This window comes from Leptodactylus fuscus, chromosome 10, assembly GCF_031893055.1.
Source record: "Leptodactylus fuscus isolate aLepFus1 chromosome 10, aLepFus1.hap2, whole genome shotgun sequence".
NCBI lineage: Eukaryota > Metazoa > Chordata > Amphibia > Anura > Leptodactylidae > Leptodactylus > Leptodactylus fuscus.
The window spans coordinates 9,781,961-9,807,361 of NC_134274.1; the positions used below are offsets into that span (position 1 = coordinate 9,781,961).

At 43.3% G+C, this 25,401-nt stretch overlaps 1 protein-coding gene across 1 annotated transcript in view; it reads left to right on the forward strand.

Annotated features, from left to right (window-relative positions):
* Positions 1–25,401, forward strand: part of ZMAT4 (zinc finger matrin-type 4) — a 207,821-nt gene that overhangs the window by 29,446 nt on the left and 152,974 nt on the right. The window contains exons 2-3 of the mRNA XM_075257878.1: positions 13,043–13,147; positions 24,953–25,045. Of these exons, the coding sequence (XP_075113979.1) occupies positions 13,043–13,147; positions 24,953–25,045 (198 nt within the window). The remainder of the gene's footprint in view (positions 1–13,042; positions 13,148–24,952; positions 25,046–25,401) is intronic.

The following is a 25,401-nucleotide window of genomic DNA, read 5'->3' on the forward strand; positions in this document are numbered from 1 at the left end:
CAGCGATGAGCGCCACACAGATTTCGTAATTGTCACTATAATGAAACGGATAAGCAGAATTGAATTAGAGCGGTGTTAGCGGCCGAGTGAAATGATCTCACACTTCAAAACTCACGAAAATAGAAACCTTGGGACTGGAAAGAAAGAAAATCAAGCGCCGATACTCATGGTAAATTTCACTCATTAGTATTCAATCACATAAAATTACGTAGTAATTAGTTGCCTAATATCCAGGAACATGATTATTGTTCTCGCTGTAATCAGACGCAGTGCTCATATAATTACCACTCAACATAGTAACACAGCGGTGACCCAAATACGCTCCAACAGTCTCATCCAAGATGGAGGCTTGTCACTTCAAAGCTCAATTGATTGCAAAATTTAAAGGAGCGACCTGGAGGGCGTCAATGCGAAGTGCGATCAACATCTTAGCCGACGCCTTGTTTGTGTTATTCCGATACCCGTTTTCCACCATAGACTTCTTATCCGTAAGCAGTTTCTGTAACAATATTCCTTTTACCATTAAACTCCCCCTTTTGTACACTTCACCTGATTCCAGTTTTAGCCTTGTTCATTCTGGGCTAATAGACAGAATACCAAAACTTTAGGGTGACAATGCTCTTCATGGACAAAGCTATCGGAACAAAACCACTTGCTAGGAGCTCTTCAGTATATGGACAAGTCAAAGCAATGAGGTTGGCGCCAGACAATCATCGCAACATTCAACCTCTGCTTGTGACTTCGTGGTACATAACCCCATACCCGTTCACTCAGGTGTATAGTACTAAGCAGTGTCATTCATGTTGCGAACTTATTGGGTCACCAGTTCCTTTAAGTGATGTCAGTTTGTGATATACCCTCAAAGAGTGTTATTCAGTAGATGGGAAGGAAACTGGAGACAACAGCATCATTGATCCCTTCTCGTGGAGGAGGCCATCCAAAAATGTCAGGACAGGGCGCAACCGATGATGTGCAATATGGTCTGGAACAATTTCCCATGAAACCTCAGACGCCGAGCCCAGGGAATTAGAAAATCATATTCAACATGCCAAAGAACTGCAAAAAGGGCAGAATTGCTGATGTATCGCGTCATCGATGTTTGGGAACGCAACACTTGTTCAAAGCTCTATCTATTTAGGAGCACATTGCATGTCTCGTTCACGTTGCGACACTTATTATACAGTGTTTCGGGGCCTCTTTGGTGTGACTCTCCCTGTGTCATGTTAAGTAATAGGGGTAGTCAGCAAGTACTCCTGAAAATTCACCAGAATACAGTTTTGTATGTCTATGCATCTACTTGGCTTATATTTTTCATGACCCCTTACTTACATGATGATTTATTTTCAAATCAGATGTAGGCTTTCACAAGAGAGCAGTGCATTTTGGGAACTCGCCTGTTAGGTCACCTGAATAATAAACCATAGACAGATTGCCCATAATCCGTGTTGTATAGAATCTGAACAAGCGGAAAATACTGTTAGATATAAACTCAATTTTGAGGGTCCGTGAGGGTCAGTGGTGCCTGGTGTTGGGGTCGGTGATCTTTAGGGACAGTGAGGGTCAGTGGTGTCTTGTGTTAGGGTCAGCATATAGGGTAGGATTTAAAGAAAGCTAGAGTCAATTGTCTGGTTCACCATATCATACCTATCTGATACCCTGATCATTCTTTCCCATTCATCTATTGGAGAGTCCTGTTTCTTGTATTCTTGTTACCTGTTGGTGTTGTGATATGGATTTTATATTTCGTGTTTATTTCACTATCTCTTCATTACATAATTTGTCCTTGTCGATATCGGAGTTCCGGGCAAACCTGCTAGGACCTGAAAAAGAGGATTGCTATATAGAAGTATCATTCTGCCTTTGTACACTAACAATAATGGATGGACACACACAGTGGTATACACGTTTACAAGCATTGCACATAAAAGCAACATAAGCTGGCACACAGCCATTTCTACAGAACGATAGAGACTCTCTATGTGCCTCTGTATATACTCTTTCTGAACCCTTAGGGTGTATATTTACATGCCCCAATTGGCAACAAACATTTCTCTGACTTATACCTTCCATACCTCTGAATAGGGTTTTCTGCAGCAGATTCTTGGATTTCTTCAAACCCCTAAAGGTGATTGCTACAGTCAGAGAAATGTCTGCAACATATTGTATCTTCCATATGTGAATGTACCCGTACCCAACTTCTTTTCCATACACTAGCTTACATCTGTACTGTATATATACTATACATATGTTTGTGTTGTTTACTACAGCACAGTATATTGACCACATGGAAAGTCTCTTGTGTCCAATGACTGGTTCGCTCGGCTTTGAAGTCCCTTTAATTCAATTACCGTATCTGTGTTTTTTCCTCTCCTTCCAGGGGGTTGTCAATAGAATTCATTCCCTAAAGAGATTTCCGAATCTAGCTATAAAAAGAAGTGTGATTGATCCCAGAGTCTCCCCAATAGCAGCTGAGCAGATCAGTATAAGTTAATGAGAAGATCACAGTACGATGAGCAAGGTCAGCGGAGGGCCAGGGCTATCACTGAAGACGATCCATTGTATTGATCCTCCCTATTGTATCAGTGACATCCTGACAGTAATGTAGTGACTGAGGCTGTGAGTATACAGATGGTGAGCACCTGCACTAGACCGCACTACTACCAGACTGACACTGTGCGGGATTACATTGTGTGGCACGGTCACAATAAGTCCTGCTGTCACCTCTGCACTCCCAATATGGCCACAAATGCTAGGTTATAAGGTGATTCCCTTTTCCTAATCCGCTCTCTAATGCAGATGACCAGTTAATGTTTAAACAAAGTAATAGAAGACAAATAAAGGTCTTACCCTAGCTCGAAGCTTCAGTCCATTGTCATTCAGAGCTGCATTCACAATTCTGCTGGTTGTTACTTGGAATTAGTCAGCACTGCCATATACTGGAGTAATTCTGCAGGGGAAATGTGTTATTACAGACAGGGCTAGGGTACATTAACTCCAGCCAGTAACAGGCCCTAATTACTTACCGTTCCAGGCAGGCTTCAGGCCTACTTGTGTGACATCCCTGATGTCAAATGTCAGGGGCCTGTGTCCTTATGCGTTGCGTCGCACTCCCAGGTCAAGTGATCTATTGTATGTCTTTGAAGGTGGTCAACATCAGCAGGAACCTCTCTGGAGCCAGGGATAGATAAGTGGTTTTTATGTTTGTACCCTCCCCTGGGTTTCCAAATATTATACCCCAGAGTATAATAATTGTTCAGGGGTGTCCACAATGGGGCATAATACTGTGTACTGGGGCCAGTATGGGGACATAATACTGTGTGCAGGGGCCACTATGGGGCATAATACTGTGTGCAGGGGCCACTATGGGGCATAATACTGTGTGCAGGGGCCACTATGGGGCATAATACTGTGTGCAGGGGCCACTATGGGGCATAATACTGTGTGCAGGGGCCACTATGGGGCATAATACTGTTTGCAGGGGCCACTATGGGGGATAATACTGTGTGCAGGGGCCACTATGGGGCATAATACTGTTTGCAGGGGCCACTATGGGGGATAATACTGTGTGCAGGGGCCACTATGGGGGATAATACTGTGTGCAGGGGCCACTATGGGGCAAAATACTGTGTGCAGGGGCCACTATGGGGCATAATACTGTGTGCAGGGGCCACTATGGGGCATAATACTGTTTGCAGGGGCCACTCTGGGGCATAATACTGTTTGCAGGGGCCACTATGGGGGATAATACTGTGTGCAGGGGCCACTATGGGGGATAATACTGTGTGCAGGGGCCACTATGGGGCATTATGCTGTGTGCAGGGGTCACTATGGGACATATACTGTGTGCAGGGGTCACTATGGGGTATAATACTGTGTGCAGGGGCCACTATGGGGTATAATACTGTGTGCAGGGGCCACTATGGGGCATTATGCTGTGTGCAGGGGTCACTATGGGGCATAATACTGTGTGCAGGGACCACTATGGGACATTATACTGTGTGCAGGGGCCACTATGGGGTATAATACTGTGTGCAGGGGCCACTATGGGGTATAATACTGTGTGCAGGGGCCACTATGGGGCATAATACTGTGTGCAGGGACCACTATGGGACATTATACTGTGTGCAGGGGCCACTATGGGGTATAATACTGTGTGCAGGGGCCACTATGGGGCATTATGCTGTGTGCAGGGGTCACTATGGGGCATAATACTGTGTGCAGGGACCACTATGGGACATTATACTGTGTGCAGGGGCCACTATGGGGCATTATGCTGTGTGCAGGGGTCACTATGGGGCATAATACTGTGTGCAGGGACCACTATGGGACATTATACTGTGTGCAGGGGTCATTATGAACATAATACTGTGTGCAGGGGCCACTATGGGGCATAATACTGTGTGCAGGGGCCACTATGGGGCATAATACTGTGTGCAGGGGTCATTATGAGCATAATACTGTGTGCAGGGGCCACTATGGGGCATAATACTGTGTGCAGGGGCCAGTATGGGGCATGATACTGTGTGCAGGTGTCATTATGAACGTAATACTGTGTGCAGGGGCCACTATGGGGCATAATACTGTGTGCAGGGGCCACTATGGGGCATAATACTGTGTGCAGGGGCCACTATGGGGCATAATACTGTGTGCAGGGGCCACTATGGGGCATAATACTGTGTGCAGGGGCCACTATGGGGCATAATACTGTATGCAGGGGTCATTATGGGCATAATACTGTGTGCAGGGGCCACTATGGGGCATAACACTGTGTGCAGGGGCCAGTATGGGGCATAATACTGTGTGCAGGGGCCACTATGGGGCATAATACTGTGTGCAGGGGCCACTATGGGGCATAATACTGTGTGCAGGGGCCACTATGGGGCATAATACTGTGTGCAGGAGCCACTATGGGGCATAATACTGTTTGCAGGGGCCACTATGGGGGATAATACTGTGTGCAGGGGCCACTATGGGGCAAAATACTGTGTGCAGGGGCCACTATGGGGCAAAATACTGTGTGCAGGGGTCACTATGGGACATATACTGTGTGCAGGGGCCACTATGGGGTATAATACTGTGTGCAGGGGCCACTATGGGGCATTATGCTGTGTGCAGGGGTCACTATGGGGCATAATACTGTGTGCAGGGACCACTATGGGACATTATACTGTGTGCAGGGGCCACTATGGGACATTATGCTGTGTGCAGGGGTCACTATGGGGCACAATACTGTGTGCAGGGACCACTATGGGACATTATACTGTGTGCAGGGGCCACTATGGGGTATAATACTGTGTGCAGGGGCCACTATGGGGCATAATACTGTGTGCAGGGACCACTATGGGACATTATACTGTGTGCAGGGGTCATTATGAACATAATACTGTGTGCAGGGGCCACTATGGGGCATAATACTGTGTGCAGGGGCCACTATGGGGGATAATACTGTGTGCAGGGGCCACTATGGGGGATAATACTGTGTGCAGGGGCCACTATGGGGCGTAATACTGTGTGCAGGGGCCACTATGGGGCATAATACTGTGTGCAGGGGCCACTATGGGGCATAATACTGTGTGCAGGGGCCACTATGGGGCATAATACTGTATGCAGGGGTCATTATGGGCATAATACTGTGTGCAGGGGCCACTATGGGGCATAATACTGTGTGCAGGGGCCAGTATGGGGCATAATACTGTGTGCAGGGGCCACTATGGGGCATAATACTGTGTGCAGGGGCCACTATGGGGCATAATACTGTGTGCAGGGGCCACTATGGGGCATAATACTGTGTGCAGGAGCCACTATGGGGCATAATACTGTTTGCAGGGGCCACTCTGGGGTATAATACTGTGTGCAGGGGCCACTATGGGGTATAATACTGTGTGCAGGGGCCACTATGGGGTATAATACTGTGTGCAGGGGCCACTATGGGGCAAAATACTGTGTGCAGGGGCCACTAAGGGACATAATACTGTGTGCAGGGGCCACTATGGGGCATAATACTGTGTGCAGGGGCCACTATGGGGCATAATACTGTGTGCAGGAGCCACTATGGGACATTATACTGTGTGCAGGGGCCACTATGGGGTATAATACTGTGTGCAGGGGCCACTATGGGACATTATGCTGTGTGCAGGGGTCACTATGGGGCATAATACTGTGTGCAGGGGCCACTATGGGACATTATACTGTGTGCAGGGGCCACTATGGGACATAATACTGTGTGCAGGGGCCACTATGGGGCATAATACTGTGTGCAGGGGCCACTATGGGGGATAATACTGTGTGCAGGGGCCACTATGGGGAATAATACTGTGTGCAGGAGCCACTATGGGACATTATACTGTGTGCAGGGGCCACTATGGGGTATAATACTGTGTGCAGGGGCCACTATGGGGCATAATACTGTATGCAGGGGTCATTATGGGCATAATACTGTGTGCAGGGGCCACTATGGGGCATAATACTGTGTGCAGGGGCCACTATGGGGAATAATACTGTGTGCAGGGGCCACTATGGGGGATAATACTGTGTGCAGGGGCCACTATGGGGGATAATACTGTGTGCAGTGGCCACTATGGGGAATAATACTGTGTGCAGGGGCCACTATGGGGAATAATACTGTGTGCAGGGGCCACTATGGGACATTATGCTGTGTGCAGGGGCCACTATGGGGCATTATGCTGTGTGCAGGGGTCACTATGGGGCATAATACTGTGTGCAGGGGCCACTATGGGGGATAATACTGTGTGCAGGGGCCACTATGGGGGATAATACTGTGTGCAGTGGCCACTATGGGGAATAATACTGTGTGCAGGGGCCACTATGGGGAATAATACTGTGTGCAGGGGCCACTATGGGGCATAATACTGTGTGCAGGGGCCAGTATGGTGCATAATACTGTGTGCAGGGGCCACTATGGTGCATAATACTGTGTGCAGGGGCCACTATGGGGAATAATACTGTGTGCAGGGGCCACTATGGGGCATAATACTGTGTGCAGGGGCCACTATGGGGCATAATACTGTGTGCAGGGGCCACTATGGGGAATAATACTGTGTGCAGGGGCCACTATGGGGAATAATACTGTGTGCAGGGGCCACTATGGGGCATAATACTGTGTGCAGGGGCCACTATGGGACATTATGCTGTGTGCAGGGGTCACTATGGGGCATAATACTGTGTGCAGGGGCCACTATGGGACATTATACTGTGTGCAGGGGCCACTATGGGACATAATACTGTGTGCAGGGGCCACTATGGGGCATAATACTGTGTGCAGGGGCCACTATGGGGGATAATACTGTGTGCAGGGGCCACTATGGGGAATAATACTGTGTGCAGGAGCCACTATGGGACATTATACTGTGTGCAGGGGCCACTATGGGGTATAATACTGTGTGCAGGGGCCACTATGGGGTATAATACTGTGTGCAGGGGCCACTATGGGACATTATGCTGTGTGCAGGGGCCACTATGGGGCATTATGCTGTGTGCAGGGGTCACTATGGGGCATAATACTGTGTGCAGGGGCCACTATGGGGGATAATACTGTGTGCAGGGGCCACTATGGGGCATAATACTGTGTGCAGGGGCCACTATGGGGGATAATACTGTGTGCAGTGGCCACTATGGGGAATAATACTGTGTGCAGGGGCCACTATGGGGAATAATACTGTGTGCAGGGGCCACTATGGGGCATAATACTGTGTGCAGGGGCCAGTATGGTGCATAATACTGTGTGCAGGGGCCACTATGGTGCATAATACTGTGTGCAGGGGCCACTATGGGGAATAATACTGTGTGCAGGGGCCACTATGGGGCATAATACTGTGTGCAGGGGCCACTATGGGGCATAATACTGTGTGCAGGGGCCACTATGGGGAATAATACTGTGTGCAGGGGCCACTATGGGGAATAATACTGTGTGCAGGGGCCACTATGGGGCATAATACTGTGTGCATCAGGTGGGGGAGCCCGTGTCACTAGTTCGCTACGGGGCCTCGCCATTCCTAGTTACGCCACTGTTCCCTGGTTATATATTGTCTATAGGGGAGCACTCACTGCCTCAGACTCTGTTCACACTTTAGTAGGGGGCCCATTATAAGATGTCACATTTTATGGGAAGAGTTACACAGCATTCAGCATTATTCTTCCTACGAAAATGATGGGACACCGTAACAGAATGTGACAGATCTTCTGTGGATGTTGCTTGCTCCAATCCTTCTGGCTCTTCTTGCTCTCTCAGACAGACTGGACAATGTAGAGCTCCGGGCTCTCTCGGGCTATATCCTCCCTTACAGAACCCTCCATTACATAAGGCTTATGTATATGTCTGATTTCCTGCTGCAGAATATACTATTAACCTTTCTATTTCTGAAAGCATTCTAACTATGCTGCATCATCCCCCTGCCTAAAACTTTTGCACCTTTCTGTTCGTCAGTGCTATAGACTTTAAATGATAGAGCATTCACATTGCAAATGATTATTTTTTTAGCAGTGTGTATAAGAAATGACATTTCCATGAAGCCAAATGAATGTAATCTTGTTCCCAGAATATTCCATGCTGTCCCCATTTACGGCACACGCTGCTCGCTTATTGCCTTACATTACACTAAATGCAAAATGCAGACGTTATTCTGCAGCATGCTGTACTTTACCTAAAATTTATCCTGTAGTGTCAAATATAGAGGTAAATGCTTCCTGATATGTGATGGAGAGCGCCGTCATCTGTCTATATAGACCAGAACTGCAGCAAAACAAACCCCCAAATTATATGCCTTTAACCTGAATTTGTGACCCCTTGGATGATGCTGACGGCTGCATTTTATGACCATACAGCGATAAATAGTGCAGCCCACTTAAAATAAAAAGTGAAGCTTGGTTTAACCATTTAATCCCCCCTATAAGATGTATACATGCAGGCCAAGTCCTAACATCAGGGCTCAGAGATAGCAGGGGATATTATGGACAATTTGATGTCCGCGTCTTCTTTGCCCAGTGTTCTATTCCACAGACTTGGCGAAATGTAATTGAATTTCAAAAGCAATACTGCTGACTTATCAGCAAGACACAGGTAGCAGAATAGCACGTTGGCTTCTTCGTGCAGCAGAGACGGGCGCTGGGCTCTTGTCACTGTGGCAGGGAAAAAAAAATAAATCTAAGGACAATAGAAAAGTAACAAGGAAAAGCCTTGACACCCCAACATGGACACTCAATAAAGTGTTGTATGGAGAAATAAACGGAGAATCCAGGGATGGCTAATGCAATGCAAGAATGCGAAACATTCTCTCAGAAAGGAATGAATACTTTATGTATTATTTCAGAGAATGGCTTGTCACTGGGTGACACATTCTTTGTTGTATAAGCTGGAGATGGACCGTATATGGCACTGAATTGCGTGACTTTGACTCAGGCTGAGCTTCTAGCTTAGTATATGTATGATGCATTATAGAGACGTGAAAGGATTTGTGAGCTGGTACCATGTACCACGTTCATTTCCATCTTTGGCTCGCAGATCTTTATATGTTGGTTGTACGGTACATTTAACAAAGAATGCCAGTAAGTAAGAGCCTAGTATTGATGTCATGGTACTGAATAACAGCGTTATGAAGTTATGTGCTCACTCTGGAGCAATGACCTCCTGTGATGCACATAGTACTTCCTGAATGAACAAAAGTCAAACTGACAATACAAGTCTATTAGAGCCTCCATCTGGCCCTCATAGATGTGCATCAGTGTATGCAACATAGAGCGCCTCAGAGGGGAGCACATAACTTATCAATAGCACTGCAAAATACTGGTTTATTTAAAAATGGGAGGACAATTATTTTTATTTCTACAGGAATGTTGTTTTAACCTCCACCTCCCCCCCCCTGCTGCCGACCCCATCATATGCCAGAATTGATGTTTTCTGTTCATCTCGCCTCTCAAAAACAATAAGTTAAAAAAAAAAAACTGATCACAAAACTCTTATGTAACCACAAGGTCTTGTAAATCTGAAATAAAATATAAAAAGTTATAAAAGCAGGAAAGTAGAGAGAGAAAATGTTACTGTTGTACTGTAGAGCTAAAATGCTGTAGGGTTAAAATGTACATGAGTTATGTGACAGGAATATCTATTTGAGCCATAAATTTAAAAATTGCAAAAAAAAAGTGACTTTTTTTTTTTCAATACAGCACCACGATTATACTGCATCTGGTGCAATGCCAGCTTCCTAATAAAGCATTACTGTGCACATTCTATGTAGGTGTGTTATTGTTTGACAAGACCAAAAATTCTGAAATCTTATAAATGTTTTCAATTATCCCAATTCGTCAGCAACTTTTTCTTTTCTAGAGTAAAATTACCTGTGGGTCAAAGTAATACCAGTAATTGTAATGTTACTTGACGTTAACAATTCTTGCAGTGGAGCTCTGATATTTAGGTGTTTCTTAGATGAATAGATCTCTACAAATTGTCTCTCTGAAGTGTCATCACACAAATACAAGAATATAATACTATACTATACTGCCTCCTATGTCCAAGAATAAAACATTATATTACTTCCCCCTATATATGAGTATATGACTACTATAATACTGCTCCTATGTACAAGAATATAACTACTATAATACTACTTCCTATGTACAGAAATATATCTTCTATAATACTGCCCCATGTACAAGAATATAACTACTATAATACTACCTCCTATGTACAAGAATATAACTACTATAATACTGCTCCTATGTACAAGAATATAACTACTATAATACTATTCCTATGTACAAGAATATAACTACTATAATACTGCTCGTATGTACAAGAATATAACTGCTATAATACTACCTCCTATGTACAAGAATATAAATACTATAATACTACTCCTATGTACAAGAATATAACTACTATAATACTGCTCCTATATACAAGAATATAACTACTATAATACTGCTCCTATGTACAAGAATATAACTACTATAATCCTACCTCCTATATACAAGAATATAACTACTATAATACTGCTCCTATATACAAGAATATAACTACTATAATACTGCTCCTATGTACAAGAATATAACTACTATAATCTTACCTCCTATATACAAGAATATAACTACTATAATACTGCTCCTATGTACAAGAATATTACTACTATAATCCTACCTCCTATATACAAGAATATAACTACTATAATCTTACCTCCTATATACAAGAATATAACTACTATAATACTGCTCCTATGTACAAGAATATAACTACTATAATACTACCTCCTATGTACAAGAATATAACTACTATAATCTTACCTCCTATATACAAGAATATAACTACTATAATCCTACCTCCGATATACAAGAATATAACTACTATAATACTGCTCCTATGTACAAGAATATAACTACTATAATACTGCTCCTATATAAGAATATAACTACTATAATACTGCTTCTATGTACAAGAATATAACTACTATAATACTGCTCCTATATACAAGAATATAACTACTATAATACTGCTCCTATGTACAAGAATATAACTACTATAATCCTACCTCCTATATACAAGAATATAACTACTATAATACTGCTCCTATGTACAAGAATATAACTACTATAATACTGCTCCTATATAAGAATATAACTACTATAATACTGCTCCTATATACAAGAATATAACTACTATAATATTACCTCCTATATACAAGAATATAACTACTATAATACTGCTCCTATGTACAAGAATATAACTACTATAATACTGCTCCTATATACAAGAATATAACTACTATAATACTACCTCCTATATACAAGAATATAACTACTATAATACTGCTCCTATATACAAGAATATAACTACTATAATAATACTGCTCCTATATACAAGAATATAACTACTATAATACTACCTCCTATATACAAGAATATAACTACTATAATAATACTGCTCCTATATACAAGAATATAACTACTATAATACTGCTCCTATATACAAGAATATAACTACTATAATACTGCTTCTATGTACAAGAATATAACTACTATAATACTGCTCCTATATACAAGAATATAACTACTATAATACTGCTCCTATATACAAGAATATAACTACTATAATCCTACCTCCTATATACAAGAATATAACTACTATAATACTGCTCCTATATACAAGAATATAACTACTATAATCCTACCTTCTATATACAAGAATATAACTACTATAATACAGCTCCTATGTACAAGAATATAACTACTATAATCCTACCTCCTATATACAAGAATATAACTACTATAATACTGCTCCTATATACAAGAATATAACTACTATAATACTGCTCCTATGTACAAGAATATAACTACTATAATACTACCTCCTATGTACAAGAATATAACTACTATAATCTTACCTCCTATATACAAGAATATAACTACTATAATACTGCTCCTATGTACAAGAATATAACTACTATAATCCTACCTCCTATATACAAGAATATAACTACTATAATACTGCTCCTATGTTCAAGAATATAACTACTATAATCTTACCTCCTATGTACAAGAATATAACTACTATAATGCTGCTCCTATGTACAAGAATATAACTACTATAATACCTCTCCTATGTACAAGAATATAACTACTATAATACTACCTCCTTAGTGCAATATGCATTACACATATTTCATTGTTTTTTTTTGCATATCCTTGAGGTTAGCCCTCTCTAAATGATTTCCTTGGCATCTGAGTTTGCAGAAAATTAAACTTCCATACAAGTTTTTGGTTGTGGCGAGAACAATCCGCGTTCAGGCGTCAGTGCAGACGTGTGTTATGAAGAATGGCGATCGTTGGTTTGAGTTATTATGGAACTGACAGTCTGAAAAGTGGCGCCAATCCAGCTGTCAGTGATGAATTCATCTCCTCTCTCTCAGGTTCTCCCATCCTACCTCCTTCTTTTCAGCCATAAACTTAAGATCAACTTTTTTTTTATTGTGTTTTTCATAATTGTATTTTTGTTGTCTTTTCTGGGCTAAATTGCATTTTGTTCTTCCATTTTTAGATGAAGTCTGCAGAAGTTGAGGACAGAGCGCTGTTTACAGAGACTTACTGCAAAATCTGCAATGCGCAGTTAATATCCGAGTCTCAGAGGGTTGCACATTACGAGGTAAGCGCGTCTGACACCTGTATTTAACAAAATAGCGTAACTGGCGGAGGCTTCAAAAAGATAGTCGATGGTGATGAAGAACTTTGCTTATATATTGCATCGATGGTGGTTGTTTAACTCTTTAGGGCTGCATGACTTCTTCTTAAAGATGTCTGTCTGAGCTATGGTGATGCAGATGGTTTACCTGAGGTCTTTTGTAAAGGATTTTATAGTGGAACATGGGTTAAATAACAAATGTCTGTTGTCAAAATTTGAAGAATTGCACTGGAGTCTCAATCAGTAGTGTCTGTCGAAAATTGGTTTAAAAAGTTCTGTAGAGAGGACTTTTTATTTTTTTAAATTTTTTTAATGCACCGGTTTCAGTATTTAAACGTCAATGTGGTGCGCCAGGCTCTGTGTGTATCCGTTATTTTAGTGGTCCACATGTCCATTGATCTGGTCCTCAGATGTTAAATTGGGAATATAACAATTTGATTCAATGCATTGGGACCCGGTTAGGGTCCACTTTTAAATTGCACCAAATTTTCGAGAACTTTGCGTCAATAAAAAGTACAGTGTACATGAGGAGGAACACCATCTTTGCTGGCTTTGTTTCTAATTTTTAGTTTATCCTGACCTCTGGGCGTAGACTGGCAGCTCTGATGTCTCCCAAACACTGCACACAGAAAGTAGAGGAGAATCTGCTCATCTGACTCTTGTTCACTCAATAGCAGAGTCTTATAGGACGGCCATCCTTAAGGGTTTTTGCACCACAGACCAGTTCCGAGAGAGACAGATATATTTCACATGTTTTTGGGGAAAGGAGGTCATGTGAATTGGTCGTAGTGCGGTGGCAGGCAGCTCTGTATATTACACAGGTATATTACACATCCAGTGCCGGTCTTTGCCCATGACAGACCTTTTCATGTTTATTGCACAATTTGATTCGTTACATGTCAGCTCACCGCCAGACACCAACTGACCAGAGAATCCATGTACTGCACATACGGGAGTACTGCAACACCAGACCACACACAGCCACATTATAGGCGATATATGAGTGTATATTACACTATAATATATGCTCATACATCTGCTATAACGTGTTTGCATGTGTGCTGTTCTGTAATAATTCAAGAACTCCATTCTGATATTAGACAGGCCCCGAAACTGCAGGAATACCTCACTTACCTCCCCAGGCCTTAAAGATAATGTACATGACTGGCAAGGCTGTTCTATGTTTATAGATGTGGACAACAGCAAGTACCTGCACAGTCTGTACGCCCTGCTCTGCATATACACATCCTCTCCCGGTCCGTCTGCACACTCTGGTTATTGTGCGTCCGGGTACCAGGTGACGCACGGCCTGATAGTTGAGGACCTCTGATATTATAGAGAAGTATTGTTTTATATTGATAAGATGGTGGTGGTCCACGTGACGTCTGGAACATTACCATATAGGTCTGAAGCATGCTACGAATAACATCGGATCCAGGATAATGGAGACTGTGTTTATTATGATTCTTCACCTCCGATTATTAAACTCCAGGGTCTAAAAGGACCCCAGAGTATAATAATAGCGGTGGTTGTTTGGGTTTGTGGGCCTGGGTCTGCTCACAGCCACTTCTACTCCCTTCTTCTGCATCCTATAGCAGAAGGGGAAGCGGGGGCGGCCATATGCAGGCCTGGGGAAGTAGATGAATAGGCCGCTATCTGCTGTGAATACTCCTTCAGGTAGCGGCCTATGAATCAAAAAAGTATCCTTACTCAGATACCTTGTGATCCCTTGATGGACCCCCCGTGCTGCCACCTCCTCTTCTTCGCCGGTTGCGCATAAGATGTCTGCGTCTCAGCACGGAAGACATGATGACGTCTTATCACGGCCTGCGCTGAGACGCAGAGGTCTAAACTAGCTCAGGACAGGACTGCTCAGATTTGTTTTCAGAGTGGCCTGTCTTGGGCTAGTTTAGAGAAGAGGAAAAATAAAAAAAATAAAAAAAAAAATATACAAATAAATGGTGAAATCGCCGCCCCCTCCGTAAGTGCTGCCTCCCCTTGTCAGGTGCAGCCCTGGATAAGACAGAGGTGCTTGGGGTGAAATAGAAACTTCTTATATAGCTCTATAAGCCGAGGATGCTGCATGTGTCCTCCTTCTCACTCACCTCACGTTCTCTCCTTTCTCCTCCGCTATGCATATACTTCTATGTAAACTTATACTTTTGTGAGCTTTGTTCTGTCTTGCAAGTAAATCGGATTAAGCTGAAAAAGCAGCAGATTTCTCTGATAGCATCAGGCTAGTGAGGGCTCAGCACCCGATTCCCCTGCACTATGCGGTGGCAGCTCGTTTTACACGGTATACTGAGCTGGAAACAGACCATAATGGTAAGTGAATGGAAGCTAAGCTTCAGACAATGTCCATTCAGTTCAGCCTATTATCCTGCAATATTGATCCCAAATAAAGCAAAAACCTGATGAAGTAGAAACCAATTTTCTTCATCTAAATGGAAAAATTTCTTTCCTACTTGAAATTTGGCAATTCCAATAAATCCGTGGATCTCGGACTTATCTCCCTTAGTCTGATAAGGTTAACTAATAATAATATTACACCCCTGAACGATCTGCACGGCCTACTGAACTCCTAGATAATCTCTCACCCGTTCCATCTATTATGTTGGTTGCCGGCCTTTAAACTCTCTCGATTTCTGCCGTGTTTTTCTTGTGGATCCCTGTACGAAATATTCCATGTGTTATGTAACAAGTGATTTTTGTAAAGCAATGGAAGTAGGTTTGCATTTATTCGCATTCCTCTTTTGATGCACGCCATGATCTTTTTTGCCTTGGCAGCAGCTGCCTGGCACTGGTTGCTACAATCTAGAGAACTGTTAACTAAAATTCTTAAGTACTTTTCGATGTCAATTTTACTCAACGTTTTCCCATTTTTGGCTAAGGGCCCAGGTAGCAGGCTGTAGCGATTTAAGCGCGGCAGGAGAAACGCATAGTTTTTCCTCCAGTGCTTATCACAGAAAGTCTGCAGAGTTTTCCTCTGTGGACTTTCTGATTCGATTATACCTATACCGAATCCACCAGCATTTCCATAGGTAGAATGGACCTGCTGCAATATCCAAAAATGCAAAGGTATTGATGTTGCAGATTTTTCTGCAATGTTTGGATGCATTTCGCTAGAATCCCATCCACTTTGCAGGGACTGTAAAATGCTGTGGTTGATTTTAACGCCATGTGAGGCCCCGGCCTTAGTCATTTTGGCATGTATCCCCTTTCCCATGTGTGTAACATTACTTTATATCAGTAGTAAATCTCATTTTCCTCTTCTCTGTAACAACTTCTAACCTATCCAGGTCCGCTTGTAACACGTTATAGTCATCTTTTGGGTTCATGTTACACTTTTTAATAGAATTTACAAAAAAAATTGTAATCTAAGCTATGGATATACTGGAGAACAAGGCCCATTAATTCTCCTTGTTGGTAACCTACTTATAACCATGACCCTATCGACCCATGACCCAATGGAGTGCCAGTGATAATCCTCTCTGTTTTCTATCTCTGAGTCAGGGATCTACCCATGACAAATAAATTGATCTAAGTCTCCTATGAGCGTGACACTGGTTGTCAGAGGATTCTCTGCTGGCTGGTTGGCAGTAACTTTACTTAAGGACCCCTGTTTTGGGACATTTGCCAGCCTTCTCTGCCCTATTAGAGGTCTCTGTAGTCTCTTTATTCTGTTTTGTATCTCTACCTAGAATTATTTTTGCTGTAACCTCAATTCTAAATAAACTTTCATCTGCTTTATCCACCTGAGAGATAATTTATCTCTTGTTTTATATAAAAGGTTCCACCCCACCCATTTATACAACTTTTTCCCACGGTCTAAGCATTCTCATTTTGTGTACCAACTTTTTGTGGTACAGTATCAAATACTTCTGAATAAAACAAGGTCCACAACATCCAGAGCCTCCCCCAGGTCCAGTTTAGAGTCTACAGTTACTCATTTGTTTTCCTTGAGACGGGACCTCTTAGAAATCCTTCAAACAAGTTACTCACAACAGGATAATCTTACCAGCCTATATTTTCAGGTCGCCACAACCAACGACACTTCTCTCCGCTGTCTGCTGATCTCCCTGCTCTAATCGCTGTGTTACTCTTCAGAGTGGCCATCACTGCATCTTGCATCCAACCTCTGTACTGTCCCAAAGATCATACACCTGATCCCTGGTCAGCTATGTAAGGGCCAGTGTATGTATCCTGTCATCTGTCCATGGCCAATACTCTGTGTTTAGTATATATAAAGCACCTTACTCCAGTGGAAGGTGCCTGACCATAGTTAGACTGCTTGTGTTTTTACCTGTATACTTTTATCTGAACTGGCTAAGCCTGCCCCGACCTGTGCCTGCCCCGACCTGTGCCTGCCCCGACCTGTGCCTGCCCCGACCTGTGCCTGCCCCGACCTGTGCCTGCCCCGACCTGTGCCTGCCCCGACCTGTGCCTGCCCCGACCTGTGCCTGCCCTGACCTTTGCCTGCCCTGACCTTTGCCTGCCCTGACCTTTGCCTGCCCTTACCTTTGCCTGCCCCAACCTCTGCCTTGACCCCTGTTTGCATATGGTACCAAAAAAAAAAACTCCAGCCTGGCCTGACTCCATTTTGTCCACTAACCTCATCTTTGCCTGTCCCTTCAGTGACACATATCGATGTCTATTGACCAGTCTAGGTAAGCCACCTCTATATTGACACAGTGATCTAGTGGTTGCAGGGAAGACCAGATCCCTAGGATTAAAGGGTGAACGTGAGGCGACCACTAAGACAATGCCCTCAGGAGTAGCCCCGAGACACATCAGTGTTGTGGAGCTGGGGGTCTGCTGTGTTACATGAGGGTCACTTTTTGACCACCTTGAATATCAGCTATGAGTCTGAGATATTAGTAATGATTTCTCATACCTTTATACACAACTTATTGACTCCTCAGATGAAAGGCGGATCCATCTATCTCTCATGGTATAAATATTTTATCACGTTGCAGATTTGTTCTGACCTTTCCTGTTCACATTCGCTGTCAGGGGTCTTTCATGAAGAATCCTTGTTAATGTCACACCTGAGAAGGAGCCGCTCGTCACAAAGACCTTGAACTTCTGGCGTCTCTTGAAGCCATTATTTTTGAGAAGTCGCCTTCAGAGGGAATATATTCCTCCAAAGTGACAGTGTAAATGTGCTTTTCTCACCTCTGTTTGACTTCAAACTAATCATTTTTCTGAATGCTGCCACTAAATGCTACATCTAGAGTAACACCTTCTAGGAAATGTGGTATAAAGCTGTGCGTACATCACACATAACATCACAATGTCAGCCTGGTAATGCAGTCGCGCTGCCCGCAGAGCACAAGACAGATCCAGGTGCCATAAATACGTTTCAACTTCAATGCACCGAGATTGGCTCAATCCATTTTCTCTTTTATTACTGTCAATTGCTTCTGTTAACTTTTTGCAAAGTTTAAAGTGAGTCCTATTTTACCATTCCACGTTTTCGAGGGCGAGTTGGTTTGTTGTTCTTGGTACATGTCGCTTTTTTTTTCTTCTGCATTATTGGCATGCCAGACATGCTGAGGGCAATTCTCACATTCTTTTGGTGAACTTTTGCTTTTCAATGACTACTCCTTCACAATATCTCCTAGCTTTTTCCTGTGTTGCCTTCCACACAACGCATGCATCGGAGGTAAGGAAAACCGCTCTGCCTCAGGTACAGATGTGTCCTTAAAGGGGTTTGCCAGGCAGTTCCACTCCATTGGGACAGGGGAGTGGCCCTATTTCTCGCAGCTTCTTTAAGCAGCAGATTGGTGGGGATCCCAGATGTTTGACCCACATGGATCAAGAGGATGGGTCCTCAATCCTTAAGTCCTAAAAATCTCTTTAATCCTTTGTGCATGTTCTTCCTAAGGACAACGCCTTGTAGGGTCACTTGGATTAGGGTTACTTTGCGCCTGAATGCAGGAGGATGCTGTTGCAAGAAAGCAGTGTGCGCCATATGGACAGCACTGTTTTGGTCTTTTGGACCTCTTCAGCATAGCACTGTCCATAGCTGGGAATCTGTTCCTTTTGGAATAGAAATACTAATTTGGCAATAAACTCTGCATCATGGTAGTAGGCTTATTAACTGAGTCATGCATGATGTTAAGGGGGCTGCCCTCTAGAGGGCAGCATACATAGGCACTGTTCTCCTAATTACATCCTGGAGAATAGATTTGCATATTTTTACCCAGAATCCCTAGTGGAGCAGGAATGTCTTGTAAGTCTCCGTACGCCTATGTAGGCACACACTCTCCCTGCCAAAGTACTATCCTCTGGTCAATGCAGGGCACCCAATAGAAAAGGCTTTGTGCCCATCATAGTCCTGGCAGTAGTATAGCAGCATAGCCGAGGAGTCGTCTATGGTATGAAAGCGTTACGTGATGACTAACCCTTCTCACAAGTGGTCACCTAATAGCACAGTATTGTGAGGGTAATGGAGGTGAGCGAGCAGATATAGGCCAATGTCATGTAAAGTTTTGACTCGGGTTGATGCCAGTCACGCTGTGTAGGCACGAGTACAATTTGTCATAAAATGAAAGACTATACTTCCCAACCTCCAGTCATCATTATTACCTTCACAGCTCGGAGTTAACACATTACACCATTAAATGTGGATTATTAGTCATTAGCGATTAGTCATTTGTGAAGGTCTGTAGCCCTCGACTCCCTTTATTCCTGCTCATAAACAATCGGCTTTGTATTATTAATATTATACATCATTTTCCCAGCACAGATTTTTACAAGTCGGCATTGCCGTTACTTAAGACATCTTGATGTGAATTTTATTTATCTTACAAGACAAGGATCTGTTATAGGTTACAGGTATGACGCATAGAGTGGTAAAACACTATAGAGACGGGTTAGTAAGACTAGCACATCACACCAGGAGAACTTGTAAGAAGCCACAGCTCCTTGTAGTATTCTTAAGCATGAATGATGATCAGGTGATGGTAAAGAATTGCTTTTAGTTTTGGTGACTTTATGCTCTTTATCATTACATTGTATAGTATATACAGCTTGTAAAAATTAACTAAAACCTTACATGGAATCAATATACACTCCGGGGACCTGAATTCCTGTACACGTAAGCATGACTTGCACAAGGCATGAAGATGTTATTTAAAATGACATTTTTGGGGCATTTTTCTAATTGTACAGTGACAGGGGTTAATAAGCTTTGGCATATGGCTTCGGATATACCATAACACTGATGGATGAGGGGTCCGACTAGGGCTGGACGGTTATAACCTAAATCCAGATTGTGATTAATCAGGCACTTTACCTCTGTTATGATTAATGGCGATTATTTAGGCCTGTGATTGGGCCTCAGCGGGTCACGTGACATCAGTGACCCCTGACCTCAGGCCCAAAAAGATCAGGGAGTTAGGCCGAAGCCCAGGGCAATGACACAGTTTGTTTGATCATCTCCTCTGGGTCTGGAACTAGAGTTTTGCTTTTCTAGTACAAATCTCCTCCATAGACATAGAAATAAATGACACAATTCTCTGTCAACACCCACCACTATATAGTGGTATATATTCAATTTAAAGGGGTTGTCCAGGATTTGAGTCGACTTCAGGGCATAAAAGAAAGAAAAGCATACTCCTCTGTTCAGAGCGCTCTGTTGTCCAGTCCCGTTTCCTTTCCTTCATATGTTGGTGCTCGTTGACCCAGAGTCGTGAGAAGCCTATGGAGTCGCGGGATCGGTAATGGCACTTACATATGATCACGATTCCTCACCAGCCACTGGTTAGAACTAGACAATAGAGCTCCGGGAACAGGTGAGTATATAATATTTGTTTGTTTTTTGCCTCTTTTACATCCCCCTCCCCATACTTGAGGATGCTTCAAATCCTGGACAACCCCTTTATTATTATAAGCATGTATTCCTTAAGCTCACCTCCATTCTCCCACTTAGTTGTGGCTATGTGGTAAAAACAAAGCTCAGTTGATACCGGAAGAAATTAACTTCCAAAAATTCTGGATCTAAAAGCAACAACAACAATAACCTATGAATATTCACTTTAAGGTCCATGCACAAGGATGGCGCTGTTTCGTGGGGAATGGGTGGGTGGGTGAAGGGGACTTGATTTTATCCTCAGATGCCCTCTTTATTAGGGTAGGACGACCCGTTTAACCTGAGACCTGATGAATTGTGTCTTCACTTATAACATATTAGCAGACGTCCTTTTGATGGACCTCTGGGGGCTTTTTGCTTTCTCCTCCTGCGTTTTGTAGCCTTTGCTGTTCACTTTAAGGCTCAGACCGCTCTTTGATATTTGTCTTCCTTTCAAGCCTCTTGTTTTATCCCCGCCACATTTGCATTTGCTTATTTATTTATATCTGCCACTTGTGCTTGCAGGATGCTGTGAGCGAGCAATAATCAGACTTGTGTATGAGCTCGGAGGACACGCTTAGATGTGCTAATACCAGTCACACACAGACCGGTTAGACATGCGGCGGCGGCTGCTGCTTTTATATTTCATCCCCATACACACATCGCTGTTCATTATCTTCTTTACACTATGACTGCTTGCTTGCATCTGGTTACACCAAAAAAAGAAAACGTTCATGGCAAGTGTCATCCCCATGTAGTTTTGGGGAGGAACAAAATGACATGATTAATCCGCCGCACAGCCGCCTGGATGACAAGGCAACCTTGAGACGCCCAGAACAGATGTTTCTTCTTGCTCCTGATAATCTTGTGAATTACAGAGATTTTTGCAGCACTGATTCAGGAGTTTTTTTTTAAAGAGCACGGCCCCGGACTGAAGTTGTGTGAGGTTAGAAAGACTCGACAGCTTTCGTTTCAAAACAGGACCCTTTTCCATAGATTGTAGGAACGATTGTGGCCCCCAAATGGTATTGTACTACCACTTTACAGACTCCCACTCAGTAATTGCCCCCCACAGTATACTTCCCCTTTACAAAAACTCTTTAAATATTGGCCCCCTCTATAGGCCCCCACAGAGTGACTTCACCCCATTACTTACTGTGTTACTCCAGCAGGTTACGGCCAATAGTCACTTACCTATCCCCTCTCCTGCTCACTGCCTCCTCTGCTTCACCTCTTGTTGCATGGCCATCCTGATGCTAAAAGTGTCATTACATGATCATATTCCAGTCTCATTAAATGAATGTGGCAGATCTGCAAACCAAGCACAGCCTTATACAATGTACAGCGCTGTTCTCAGTAAGTAGTGAAGAAGCCAAAGCAATTCCATAACATATTGCTTAGGCACTGGGTGATTGGGAAAGTTCTTTAATGGGGTTGTCCGGGACTGAGTCCATGGTGTACAAGTCTTTGCTATAGTGTCCCACAGTTTTTTTTGCCTTTGCCATTTGCAGTGGCATATCGCAACGGGGCCGGCGGGGTATGGAGCCTGTGACCAGCTGGAGGTGGCCTGGGAACCCGGACCGCTATGATAAGTCGGGGAAAGAACTGGTTCCCCGACTGTTATACACACTGTTAATGGAAAGGGGCCCTGGTATATCGCCGGGCCCCTTTTCAATAGATTCCAGCCCAGGGGAGGTGAATTAAAATAATAAATACTCTTACTCACCTCCCCTGGGCTCTATGACCTCTGTAGTGCTCTTCTGTCATGTGACTGAGGCCATGCTGAGGCTTATTATTAGGCCCCAGCAGTCACATGGGGTGCAGCGGAGTAATTGCATCAGTGTGCCCCACATGACCTGCTTAGTCCCAATCACAGGCCTCAGCAGTGATGACTGAAGAGGGCCAGAGATGCTGAAGACAGCAGGACGGAGCAAAGCTGCCCAGGAATGGTAAAGCAAGGTATGATTGTTTTGTTATTTTTAATCTCCTTCCCTGGGCCTCCGATTATTATACTCTGTGGTCTGAGGAGACCACAGAGTATAATAATAGCACCAAAGTGGAGGGGGGCTGTTGGGTGTATATATTACTGGGTGAGCATATAATACTATGTGGGGGCCCCTGTGGTGAGCATATAATACTATGTGGGGGCCACTGTCAGGAGCATATATACTGTGGGGAGCATATATACTATGTGGGGGCCACTGTAGGGAGCATATTATACTGTGCGGGGAGCATATTATACTGTGTGGGGCCACTGTGGGGAGCTTATATACTATGTGGGGTCCACTGTAGGGAGCATATTATACTGTGTGGGGCCACTGTGGAATATATTCTACTGCCCCGGTATTGTTTACATGCTGGGTGCTCCTCACTCACCACCTTCTTGATAATTGCAGTTGTGGGTACTAAAGCTGTACCTCTTTCAAATATCTGTGATACCACTGCAGCACCTTTAATTGTCATGATCAAGAATTCACTCTAAGTAAGGTGTCCCAGACAAAACTTTTCACCAGGGCCCACAAGACTTCAGTTCCGCCACTGGGTTTGCAACAAGAGGAATCCTGCAGGTAGAAAATAAGGAGACCTGGGCACGGGAGCCAGACAGGGGTGGACAGAGCATATGAGGGGGAAAAGAAGAGATGATAGAGAACATGATGATAGTCCAGTAATGTAGGGTTTTTATTATAATTTTCTTGTGTTTTTTTTTTTTTTTTTAAGAATAGCTTTACAATTATGAATGAATGAGAAAAATACAAATTTGTCAAAAAATTTTTGAAAAAAAAAAAGTCAAATGTATTATACTTTACCACTAGTGATTGTAAATTGTTGTTCTCCTCCAGCTTGGGCACGGTTCAGGACAGTCACTAAGGCTACATACACATCCATTCAATATTGCCGGACAAGAATGTGCTGAAAGTCCAACTTTTTCGGCGGTTTCAGCTTAAAAGAATGGACACCCATCAGTTCCCAATTTAGTCAATGGTCTATGTGTGTCAGTCTTAACTGCAGTTCTGGCTTTCTTTTAATGAACCTAGGAGAACAGCCTGAGCAGGACTATAGTTCCGGACACTGAGAAGTTCCATCTGGTTCTGCAATGCGTGAAATAGTAGGAACCAGGGAAATTAAAAGGCAAATTCAAAATGTATCTGGTTTTATATATTAAAACAGGTTGAGAAAAAAGTGATAATAGTGATCTGTTTTTATTGTTAGTGTGTAGTTTTTTATTATTCTGTTTTCTGTACAGGATTACGAGGCCCGTCATTGTGCCTGAGCTTCTCCTCTGCTCTTAACAGCACTTAGTGATTTGCTTTACAGCAGGGCTGTCAAACTCCTTTTCACAGAGGGCCATATGAGGATTATGGTTGTCTTCAAAGGACCATGTTTGGTGTCACAATGCCGACGTATATTGAATTCCTTCAGCACTGACACGGCCTCATAACACAAAAGACACACTGTTTATTCTCCTTGAAACAGAAAACCTGCATTTCCATTCTCATCTTTCATTACATTGTCTTCCTTTTGCATCAGTTTTTGTCCTGTTGGAAAGTATTTCTCAAATCCACTTGGAAACCTGCCTGATGTCTTTCTGCTTGTCATGATGGCCCCGACCCCCTCTGGCAGGTGCAGCGTCCCCAAGTGTGACACCTCATATATGGATCTGCAACTATTGCAAACTCTACGCCAAGATGGCCCCCGCTCTTGTACCCTATCCTGGTGCCCCCCGCCTGACAAGTATTGCATCCGCCTCGAGATATTACTTCAAATCGAGTAGTTCCTGCATGACCAGATATCCCTCTCTCCTCACTACCTGCAGGATCTGTTGTCAGGTGTTAGAATTTTGCAACCACTGACTTATAGGGCCTGGAATTTTTTTAGAACCTGAATCTTAAATATTCCATTTTGTTTTGTTCTAGAGCAAGAAACATGCCAACAAGGTCCGGCTTTATTACATGTTACACCCTGAGGACGGAGGGCCTCCATCTAAAAAGCTTCGCCCAGATGACCCAGTAAGTGAATGAATGTCACTAAGACTTCTCCTTTTGGTTTGTGTTTTCTTATCTTTCCTATGAAGACTCCTTTGACAAGCAGCAGGTTTATCTTTAGTCCTTTGTACAACAAACTGCGATATTATTTGCAATATACGGAGATGGCAGCGAGGAGAACTTCAATATGAGGATTGTTCAAGTTAATACAGGAAACAGCAGAGGGCAGATTGGTTAAATCTGAAAATAATAAGACGTCTCTAGGTGTGAAAGGAACGACTTAAGGCCCTTTTTTTGTTTGTGTCTGAAATAGTGTTTGTGCATAGAGTAATCCTTAACTACTTGAGATATTGAGCTTCTCTGTAAGCTAGCCAGCTGGA